This window comes from Stegodyphus dumicola, chromosome 8 (assembly GCF_044657685.1).
Source record: "Stegodyphus dumicola isolate Sdum_Otavi_A_Nest chromosome 8, ASM4465768v1".
In the NCBI taxonomy this organism is placed as follows: domain Eukaryota; kingdom Metazoa; phylum Arthropoda; class Arachnida; order Araneae; family Eresidae; genus Stegodyphus; species Stegodyphus dumicola.
In genome coordinates, this window is record NC_140775.1 from 7,099,737 (window position 1) to 7,112,096 (window position 12,360).

The window sequence follows — 12,360 nt, forward strand, 5'->3', positions numbered from 1 at the left end:
ATTTTATTGTCAGTACATCATAATAGTCAATAATGTCATTACATTAAAATAGTTAGTTATGGGTACTTAATTTGATAACTAATTCATCATATCTGATCAGAGAAATTGAAAGCTCAATTAGAGTATGATTTACATATGGAACTTTTATATACAGTCAAAAGTCTTTAATCCGGACGTCCATAATCGGGAATGATTTATAATACGGACCACAAAGCTACAAACTTTTCTGCGCATGCGTCGACGCATGTGCATAATACCTTTACGCATGCGCATAATACATTTACGCATGTGCGTTTAATGTGTAACGGATAGTATAAGCTAAGCTAAAATTATCTAATTCAGTGAATGTTGCAGATTGCATTGTTCCTTAATCTTCTAATTGGATCCGGCTTATTATTTTTTTTGCAGACTGTTAGAGCAATTTTATAAAAGTAAGCTTGAACTTTCGATTATGTCAAAAAGAATTTCCGATTCTGGAGCTACCAAAAGATCTACAAAGCGAAAGCATGTTTCCATGTCCATCAAACAAAAAGTGGAATTGCTGCAAAAAAATGGATAAATGCGTATCCTTTGATTCTCTAATCATTCCGAAATATGTTTATCAATTTCACGCTGCTCTGCAGGGGGACGACGACGACGCAGCACGCAATGAACTGGAAGTTGATCTGTCAGCACTATCCTTATCTTCAGGGCAGATGTTTTTATTTTATTCGGCTTATAATTCCTTACTAAATGTAGTATTTCATCTCGATGTACTCCGTCTTTGACATGATTTAAATCATATTCCTCGTCATCATAAATATCACGAATACACATCAAATAGTTTTCTGGTTGCAATTTTCTAATTTCGACTATGCTTAATGTATGCTTTACGCATGCGCGCGTTGAAAGAAATGTTTAATAAAGTAAACAAAAAAATATCATTTTTTTTTTTTTTTTTTTTTTTTTTTTGTAAATTTTGATGCCCTTTAGATCATAATTGCTCTTTATTTCATAAATTACGGTTTCATCTTTTTAATTTTATAATTTCTGCATGCCATCTTACCAGATTTAAACTGATCCGGAATCGCCGAAGTCCCGACGATTCCAGATTAAAGACTTTTGTTTTTCCATATGCATTGGCATTTACCACTGAGAAACTGTTTTGGTGAAAGAGTATTGATTACTATACTTCAGTGGTGAAAGTTCTTATTTATATTTAAAAAAATACAGTAATGGTAACAATAATCCCTAGAAGGTTTATCTGCTGGTTGATTTTAAATCCATGTCTGCCAATTTTTGTGAATTTTTCATAGCTTTTACAAAACTGCTGCAGTGTTGCAATTTTGCACATGAAATCCCCCCCTTTTTTTTACAAATTTTGCAAATTTTTTTCAGTATCAGAAATTGGTCCAGTTTGGCAGTTTTCTAGAAAATTTATATTTTAAACACATATTCTTAGCATATCTGTATGAACTGTTGGAATTTGTCCTCAGTGTCGCATTTAAAATGAGTTCTCCCCCAAATATGAATTTATGCTTTTTGTGTGCCTGTGAGTGAGAAAGAGACTGTGTTTGATAATTTTTCAATATGTAGGAAAGGCCAATTTAGCTACGTAAATTTAATAATTGCTATGGAGCAAGATTTATGAACTACATTTTAGTAGAAGCGAGAAAGCTATTATTAAAAAAAAAAGTGTAGTTTGATTTCCCACTTTGTTATAATGAGTATTTTCATTTCATCTAATTGTTTTGATATATTCGGATATGTGTCCATTTTGTTTTAAACTCACTTTTCACTTTTTTTCTGGTTCCACCTCCCACAATTTCTCATTAATAGGTAAGCATTTCTAAAGCATGTTTGTAATATAATTTTAACCAAAAAATCATCATTGTAATTCCTGTATAGATTAATATGGAGCAAGACATTTCTGATAAAGTTCATCTTGCAAAAATTAATTTTTACATTATTAGTTTTCTTTTAAAATTAATTTTGTTTATTTTTTCTATTTTAGGTGGTATTTTATCAAACAGCTACAAAGTGTATGATATGTGAAGATAAAAATCGTAGTATTACTGTAGTGCCGTGTAGCCACTATGTTTTGTGTAATCAATGTGCCCCACATCAAAAGAACTGTCCGTACTGCCACGAAGCAATTACTTCATTATCAAACGCATCTTTATAAGATTAATTGTTTTTAGGTTTTTTGAGATTGAAACTTTTAACATAGTTCCCCTGCTCGCTGTGACCATCTTTTGACAATATATATTTCCATTTGTATAATATACAGCTCTGTAAAATGAAAAGTTATTCCAGATTTTATCAACTTTATTGTTGGACATGTGTGTGGTGACTGAAAAAAAAAGTCATTTTAAAATTTATTTATTTCTTGTGAGAACTGCAGTTTTTGTCTTCTGATATGTCGTTAGTTATCAGTGACGTTGATTTCTGCATCATATGGCATTGAGCTTAAAATTTTGGTCTGCAAATCATGTGTCTAAATGTGTTTTAAACAACAGAAAAAAAAAAAAAAAAAAATCAATCTACCAAGAATTAATATTTTTTAAATTTTATTGCATAAAAACTAAAAAACATTAAATCAAGTTTTATATCTGGGAGCCTTGAGATGTATAAATGTTCTGAGCAAAGTATTAATTAGCTTTTTTTTATTAAATTTAACTTTGTATTCATCTTTTTTAATTATTATTATTATTTTATTTACATATTATGTCAGTGAGCAAACAAAATGATGAAATTTAGAGGTTTTAAATTTGAACAAAATTAAATATTTCTTGTTAAACTGTTTAAGCAAGCCTTATTTTTATGTGAACCAAAGGTTAGTTTACAGTTTTTTAAATAATATATAGTAATTTGTCATTTTTTATATTTGAAATTTAGATACTTACATGTATTGCTGTTTTATATTGTGGGCATTATATGTGTGAATAACCAAGTGTGTTACTCAAGCTTACCTGCATATTAGTTTGATTATGTTGATTTCAAGAATTTGTACTTAAATTTTCTTATGTTTTTAAAGCAAGAGATGTATCCAAACTTCTATATTTTGTCTTTTTCTCTTTTGTATGAATTTCTTAAAATGAATTGTTTATTAAAAAAAAAAAGAACTTCCATATATTTTCTTTTCATAATCTAAATAAGTTTCCTTTTTATCACATTTCGCTTTTAAAAATTTAATGAGTTTTTTAAGGAAAGTATAGTTTTTGAGTGGTATATTATTTATAAGGACTGACTAGTATAAATGGTCCTGAAAAATGTTTAATGATTTAGACTTATATTACATTTTAATCTTAATTTCCACCCATTTTATAGGGATATTAAAAAGTTTTTTGATTTGACTATACTATGTTAATATAAATGATTTTTTAATATAGCAATATTAAATGAACAAAATATGAAAGCTCAACTCTTTGATCTTATATTTTGTTTAATTTTATTCATTATTTAAATTAAAGTTTTATTTCATTTCATTTTTTTCCTGAAATTATGACATGTTTCAGAGGAGGGTGTAATTTATTTTATATATTATTTTGCATTAAAATAAGTTATACATTTCAAAAATGGTGCAAAGATCATTGATAATTAATCTGCAGTAACTACAAGATAGAATTTTAGATGCTGTTTTTTCCCTCTTACAGTCCCCTGATACAGTACTTGAAAATAATATTTGAGTATTTTGTTATCACATAATTGCTAAAGTAAAACTACTAAAATAGTATTATACAAAAACATTTGGTACTATTTACTATTTTAAAGAATTTTGATAACTGAAATTATGTAAAAAAAAAGTTTCCAGTAAAATGGTACAGAATATGCAAGAAAATTTCTGAAAAGGAGCTTATGAGAAATTGCTTTGTAGGTAAAAGTACTCTCGAAAAGACAATGTTTTGATTAAATATATATTTCTTTATAAAATCAGAAAGTAATTGCAGAAAATTATAATGTAAAAGAAATACTTACATTAAGTTTTAAATATAAAATTGTTTCTTTATTTAACTAACAATAGAAATTAATTTATTTGGGTACATCTCTTGTGCGAATTCCAAAAGACATTCCAGTGTCTGGTAATGTGCTTTAAAAGCCAGTAATTCATAATTACTGCCTCTTCTTTGCATTAATCTAATTATGAATGCATATTTTGCTTAAATGTTTACTTACTAAAAAGCTATAGCTGCTTTGCATAATATGTCTGAATCATGTAAAATGGCATCTTCATGTATAATGTAAAGTTAGATTTTTCTTGGACCATAATAATTTCATTTTGTGTTGAATTGTATGGAATTAAATATAAAATTGTTTAAAAATCTGATATTTATTTAGATTTTATAAATCGCAAAGTTTATTCTTTATATATTTGTGATTATCATAACAAAAGAGGATTTATAAATGAGGTTCAGGTAGTTTGCAGGGGGGAGGCATTGGCATGTTGCAAAAAGCTCATATAGAGAGAGGAAGAAGTTTGAATTGCTGTTTTCAAAATAAGTTATTTAGCAAAACATCGTATCATTAATGTTAAGTTTTTTGTTTTTTTTTTTAATTGTATTTTGTTTTAAATATCAGGTTCATTCTAGTTCTGCCCCCCTTCCACACGAGTTTTGAAAATAAAATTTAAATTATAATAAAATACTACCTTCACATAAATTTATGTTTGATATTAGATTATTATTTTTTAATGTGGTGTCAAGTTTCTAAATAAGTCCCCCTTTTAGTTTTAAAAGCATTCCAGTAACTGATGTAAATCTAGTTATATATTTCTTAAATTACCTGTACATAATTGATGGTCTTAAGTTGTTTCACTTTCTCTAAAAGCGTTGGAAAGTTATTTTTTAATGAGTAATCAGGATAAAAGTATCAAAACAAACTATTCAAACAAATATTATTGAGTAAGAATTGACTTTCTTATACTCATGTTCAGTTTACCTCCCCCCCACACAAAATTATTAATATTATTTTTGATAAGGATCTCATATGTATTCTTCATATGATTATGCCTGTACATTATAAGTTCAGAAAACATTGCAAAAATTGCTTTCACTACTCTTGTTAGTAAATATGTATTGTAAAATTATTTTTATTCGTAAAATTTTTACCAGCTGTGAATGAAAGTATGATAAAAATTAGTCTTGAAATTAATTTCTGTTATTGAATAGCTTTCATTGCTCTTGTCATTTTTTCATGTTGAAGAAAGTAGTAGATATTTAGTCAAACTTATCAGTTATTGAAATGTTTATAATAATAATCATTAATTGAAATGTGATCGTATTCATATTAACAGTCTTTTTCTATAAGCAAAACAAAAGGTTATATTTTATAGTAATATTTTCTTTTTTTTCTCATCCCATTAAACTAAGCTATGTATTATATGAAGTGAGATTTTGAAGTCTCAGGGGATGCTATTTTGTTATGGATATGAAAGAATGTTACCTGTGAGTGAGCATACTTGCTTTGTATATATTTCCATATTACACAAATTTTTCATTAGTAGATTTTGTTTATAAGTATTTTAAACTTTAGATATATGGAGACAATGTACAGTGAAAAGTAGCTGTAAATGTTTATAAAGCACACTAAGTAATAATAGTTACAAATTAGAAAATTTTTAAATGTTGAGCTCATAGGAGCATGCTGGTAAATTTTATTATGCGAGCCTAGTGAAGTGTATTGAGGGTTGCAGAAGTATTTTATTTACTTTTAATTACGAAACTTTTCTCCCTTTCATTACAGAAAAGAATTATTTCTGTAAAAGGAATTTGACGCTATTAGTTTCTAAGCAAACTGCATGTATGGAAATTTTTTATATATTGTAAAGTTACAATCTGCTATTTATTAAGTCTTTAATTCACTGTAATTATATTCTTTACAAATGTAGTTAGTTACAAAGGGAATTATGTAATGTGCAGGTGTTATTACTGATATTTCAACACTGCCCGACATTTATAATTCATCTGCACCATTGTAATAACTGGTGATAAATTTCATATTTTTATTTTTTCACATCATTTCCTGGTGATATCTTTTGTATGATTCAGTAATTTTCCCTGCACGGTGAATGCTATAAAGAAGTTTACGTAATTAAATTATTTTCTCTGTATTCACTTAAATATTGATTTAATATAAAAGATAAATTCATATTTTATATTTACTTGGAATCTATGGAAATAATTTGATTTTTGCAAAGTTATTATTTATATTGTATATGAATAAAAATGAATTTTTATTAGTAAAAATATTTACAGTTTTATTAGATATTAAGTTTCACTATATAAATAGTGTAGTGCATAAATGCATGGTATGTAACTTTAATTTGTCATCTCGGTTAAACCTTGCAATGCCAAAAAAAAAAAATTTTTTTTTTTTAACTTGACTTCAGTTACCTGGATTGCTTGTTCTTTTTTCTGAGTATGTTAATTTGTGTTTTGTTAAATTTTCTATCAGTTAAGTATAGAAATTTAATTATTTGTAACCCATAATAGATGATATGCTTTGTTTCAACAAAATAGCTTTTTTATTTAGTTTTCATGCAGAGTCGTATGATGTATGTAATTTTTTTAAAGGTTAGGAAAGGGGAAAATAGGTTCATTGTATTTTGTCAAAAAAAGAAAAAGGGTGTAATCTTGTTTTATTGAAATAGAGCTGTTTTGTGTATGTGTGTGTGTATATATATATTATAGACAAAAAAGTAAGAAATTTGGAAGCTAATTCACAATGATATGAACAAAATAAAATGAAAACTAGTGAATTCCAAAATTTCCAAATAAACATCAACTAATTGTTTTATTTTATTTATATATATATATATTAATTTTACCTTCCTTCAATTAAAAATTGAATTCTTCTCTTGCATTACAATGAAATTATATTTAGTCTATATAATTTTCTCGAATATCCAGGTAAGCTGTCATCCAGAAACTTTAGTATTAAATGGCATTATTTATAAATGAATTATCAAAAAAAAAAAAAAAAAAGTGCATGTGTTATTCTTGAATTTTAACACTTTATCTACAATTAAGAAATGATAATATCCATCTTTGGTAAATTGTGTGGGATACTGAGATTATTAGTTTACATTTTCACACTTTAAAAGTTGCATTTATGGAAATACATAGTGACATTTACCTTTTTTCTATAAAATTTTTAGTCATTATTGATGCAAACCTGTGCCTCTCCCAGGTTGGTTTTTCTACTTTAATATAATTTTTATCCTCCTCTGATAACATTTTCACTTGGCTCATTTTGTCAGCATATTCCTATAAATTATAATTTCAAGACAGTTGTTTTCATAATGTCTACATATACATTCAACTCGGTGAACTATTAATTTCTTTATATTTATGTTTGTGGCTGTTCATGCTTGTGGGCATTGCAAGCCCCATGTTTTTTATCACAACTGAAGTACAAAAACCTTGCAGCTAGCTGTGAAATTGTTTACAAAAATAAAATAAAACGACCAAAAAAAATTCTGCATTCTAGTGCCAATAAAATAATGCACTTCTTACTGCAGTTTAACAAACTTAAGAGGATCAACGTGAATTAAGATAATATTGTTTGAGATTTGGTTTGCTTTTGTGATAATAACCATTTGTATACATTTAATATTTTAACTCAAATACAGTTTTATTTGAAACGGTAACTGAGCAATTATTAACTGAAATAAGGATTCATTTACTTAAACAACAAAGAAATAAATCATAAAATTAAATCTGTATGTGATGTCAAAGAAAACTCAATTAAGATGTCAGTATTGAAATATTGTTGATGTTGATTAACTTTTATTTTTGGAAGTGAACTTGTGTGTATCAAATATATAACCATGTTCTATGGATGTATAAATTTTTCACTTTACTAAAAATTAGTCATTGTAGTTAGGCATAAATTAGAAAATTGGAATTAAAATTTATTATTCATTTATTGTCTAAAGAATGTATTCAAAAATTAGAAATAGAGATTTTTTTGTTTTCATTTGTAAAAGTTGTTATTTTTTTAATATAACTTGTAAAGTATGTGTTCAGAGTACATTTCAGAAAAGTTTTAACTCTAATATTTATTTCAGTTGGTTATTATTGAAATCTGTGTGTGTTGAAACTTTTCTGATAATTAATTAATTCTATTGCATTATAAAGAAAGTTCGTCATTGCAAAAGTATGTGTTATGATGGTAAACTGTGCTTTCAGAATTTCAATACTTGTATTTAGGCATTCATTTTTAATTTTGTTTTTGTGTTTTTTAATTGTTTCTGTTTCAGTGTATGTGTATTTTATTTTTAGATTTTAAAATGGAATATTTATATCATTGAAAATTCCTTTTATTTTAATATGGTAAAAGTATTTCAAATTTCATTTATACAAGTGATTTCGCCTTCAGTTAAAACATCTGGTGATGAAAATGGTTATATTAATTCAAATTTTATGTATAATAAAATAGTTGGAAACTTAATTTGTTATGTTACTTCAGTACATCGGGTGCATATTGTAATTAAAAGCTGTTACAATATTTTTACATAATTTTAGCTTTTATTTATTTATTTATTTTAAAGAATTTTTTTTTGCATATACAGTGAAACTTGGTCAAGTGACTGCCCTTGGAACTGTAAAAACAAGATATTATACCTTTTATTGTTTTATTCAAGGGAACAAAATTTATGAGACGTAATGGTTTTTAAATAATAACTGCATTGTTAATTTTTTTAATCTGATAGTACAACAATGTTAAATGTATTTGAAATGTTAAAAAAAAATGTATGTCATATACAGTTTTGCATTATTAAAAGTGCACAAAAATTATCCCTTATTTGACATAGATTAAATATTTTTAACCTTTTATTGCATAATTAACTTTTTGTAAAAATAATACAAATCTGAAGAAAGACTTTCTTGTACAAAAATTTAGTAATAGATAGTTTGTACATTTTTTATCACTTCTGTATGATTAGATTTTATATTTTTCAGTTAGAATAAAAGCAGATAAAAGGATACTTCAGTCAATTAAGTTTTTTCTCGTCATAGAAATATCCTCACCGTGCTTAATCTTAACATTGCCAATTTTTCCCCCACCTTTTGATATTGATAGAATTGTTTAAAGTTATCAATATCTGTAAAAAAAATTCTCGAATAATATGTCTATAACATCAGGGCTGATTAACAAAATATTCAGTATTTAAAGTGTCTTTGAAAGTGTGTGGAACTGAACTGAAAATGCTCTTGAAAAATTCTACTTTTAACAACTCTAAGAAATTGTGCTGTATTGTCTTCAAGACGTTTTACTTTATTTATTCAAATAGCAATTTTTTAAGTAAATTCTATTTTTTTTTTTTTTTTTTTTTTTTTTTCCTTCATGGAATTTATTCCTGTGCAAAATAATTTGATCAGTTTTGAGTTTGTATGGGTGAAAGGTATTAAGGTATGATTGATGTATTACCTGAAAGTAATTTGATATCTGATGTTAGTCTTTTGAAGATCAGTTTTCACAACTGAAAATTTAACTGTTTATTAATTAATCTGTAGACATTTTGAATTGCATCATATAACTTTTTTTTGTACTAAAGTGCTACCAATTGAGGCATTATTGATTGTATGGACAGGAATTTTCTTGCAGTTTATGCAATCGTTACAGTTTTTTAAATTTTTTCGACATTACTCAGTGCTGAAGAATTATGCACATCTATTACAAGTATCGAAACAAAACTTAAGAATAACTTAAATGCATAATGAAGTTTATTTTTTTAATCATCCTTTGTCTTAAAAATATCCATATATTAATCTGTTAATTTTTTTAATCTAATTTTTGTCAGCATTTTAAATAATGAAAGAGAAGTCTAGTGATATCAATAAATAATGGAAAAGATTAGGAAATCCTTTTACATATATGCATATATATATATATATATATATATTTTAATACGAAAACATATATAAAGGGTGTTACTTTTTCATGTTTCGCTGTGGTTGCTTTTTCCCCCCTTTTAAAGAGCTCAGTAACTAATTACGTGCAAATTTTAATTTAAAATGTATTTAGTATAGGTATGTTTTATCTGTTTACAGATTAAACATAATTTTATAAAATTTATACATATAATAAAATTGCTGTTGTGATCTAAAATGAAGTATTAGCTGATTTTGATTGCATAATTGTAAATTATTTTCAAACAATTATATTGTTTGGCTGAAAAATAATGAATTTAATTGTGGAACAGGTGGATCTATAAGAACGTGAAATTTCCAAGAAATTATTGCGAGTAGATTTAATTTATAAATTTATTAAGTTTTGTTCCCCTTTGTTGATCCTCTTAAGCTGAATTTTTTAATTTCAGTATACTTAAGAATTATCTATCAAATTTGAAATAAATATATTTCCAGTAGTCTGTAATGTTTCTGTGTTTATGAAATATAAAAATTTAAATTTCAGAGTTTATACTTTTTTTAATAAAATTTCATAGTACATTTCATATATGTGAATCTATTTTCAGTGCATTTCATGTTTTAAAAGTTTTTAGTGTTCAAAATAAAATGTTTTAGATAAAATTTTACTTCTGTATCTATTACAGTTACAATGGCAGAAAGGGAACTTGGGAAATTTTTGTAGTGTCAGTGTTGTTTTCTGCAAATTTAATTTATTGCTTAAGATTAAAAGTATATTTTCTAAATAAAATTACATTTTCATTCACTCATACACTTGAGAATTTTAATATTTTTTTGTTTTTTTATCTGCTGATTCGATGAATATAGCAGAAGATCTGACATCTGCATAACTTGGGATACAATGCTTTTTGTATTTGCCACCGAGATAGTGGTTAGGGAAGTCTATTGTGATACCAAAGATCCCTGGTTCTAGTTTAGTGGTTAGGGAAGCCTATTGCGATACCGAAGGTCCCTGGTTCGATTCACGTAGAAGGCATGGTTGTAACCCTTCATAGGAGGAAAAGGTGACCCACCTATTAGTTTGCTTCTATAATAAAGTCACCACCACTTCTTGCCTTAGTTGTGGCTAAACCGAAGTGGGCCGAAGGCCTGCAATGGGAGTTTGCTTTGTAGATTTTATTTTTAGATTGTAGATCATAAGAGAAAAATCATGAATTTAGATTCATAAAATAAAAATGAAGGATAAAAAGCATATTAACATGTTGACTGTTGATATGCATAAGGTATTGCATGAGTGGACCACATTACTTATCACATTGTTAAAAAGTATGGAACAATTATTTTCAAAAGTGGAAATTTTATTATTTGGTTCATGTGCATGCCAATGTATATGCATATGCTAGACACGTATAGGCTATCATCTTCAAGTATAATTTAGGTTCTGCACTATTTATTAGACAGCATAATAACATTTGTATTAGATCATTCCAAATCTCAAACCTAAGTATATTTTTTATTTATAAGTTTGGAAAAAAAAAGAAAACTAGGTTATTTTATGTAAGATACAATGTGGTGTTTTATATCAATTCTATTCATTTTTAAACAATACTTTGTGCTTCTCAGAACATTCTAGCACATATTCATATGTTTTGAAGACATCATTTCAAAATGAATATTATTTCCAAAATTTTAAATTTTTGTCCATTTTTATGAGTAATAAAAAGATACATTTGTAATTTGGGTCATGCAGAGTGATTTGGAGGCCAGAGAAATTTATATTCCCATAAGGAAGCTGTGGAAAAGGTGACCCACCATCGCATCTGGAAATTATGGCAATCTACTAGAGACCCAAGAATTAAAACTCACTTAAACGCTCTTCAAAGGACCATTAAAAAAGGTATCAGGGAATTTAAATCTCAACGGAGCAACTTCTTAAACACTCTTGCTACTGAGGACGATTCCCTCTATGACACTGCTTGTAAATTCAAAAAGCCTTTCAAGCAGATTCCTCCACTTTATGGTTGCAGTGGACTTGTTTATTCTGAAGAAGCCAATACTTTCGCTGACATTCTTGAAGATACCTTTACTCCCAATGCTTCCCCATATGATAATGATCATATCGCCAAAGTCAATAGAAGAGTATATTCTTTCCTTAATAGCCCTGGACCACGTAATTTCACCTTTCTTGCTTCTCCGAGAATTGTTGCGGATTTTATTAGCTCTTTAAAAACTAAAAAACTGCTGGATGTGATGGCATTTCTTCCAAAGCACTCAAGCATCTTCCAATTAATGCAATTACATGCTTAACTAAAATAATTAACTCAGTTATCAAGTTCTCTTACTTCCCACAAAAGTATGGAAACATGCAGTTGTTGTCGTCTTCCCTAAGCCTCATCAAAATTCTACTTTTCCTCAAAATTATCGGCCTATCAGTTGACTTAGTCAAATTTCTAAAATTGCTGAAAAAATTATTCTGTTTTATATTAATCAAATCATGCCTGCCAGCTCT

General features: G+C 27.0%; 1 protein-coding gene across 4 annotated transcripts in view; it reads left to right on the forward strand.

Moving 5' to 3' along the window:
- Nucleotides 1–10,660, forward strand: part of unk (RING finger protein unk) — a 101,538-nt gene extending 90,878 nt beyond the window's left edge. For all 4 annotated transcript variants that reach the window (XM_035367433.2, XM_035367436.2, XM_035367432.2 and 1 more), the window contains one exon: nt 1,994–10,660. In XM_035367433.2, coding sequence (XP_035223324.1) covers nt 1,994–2,164 — 171 coding nt within the window. In that variant the 3' untranslated portion in view covers nt 2,165–10,660. The remainder of the gene's footprint in view (nt 1–1,993) is intronic.
- Nucleotides 10,661–12,360: the final 1,700 nt, after the last annotated feature.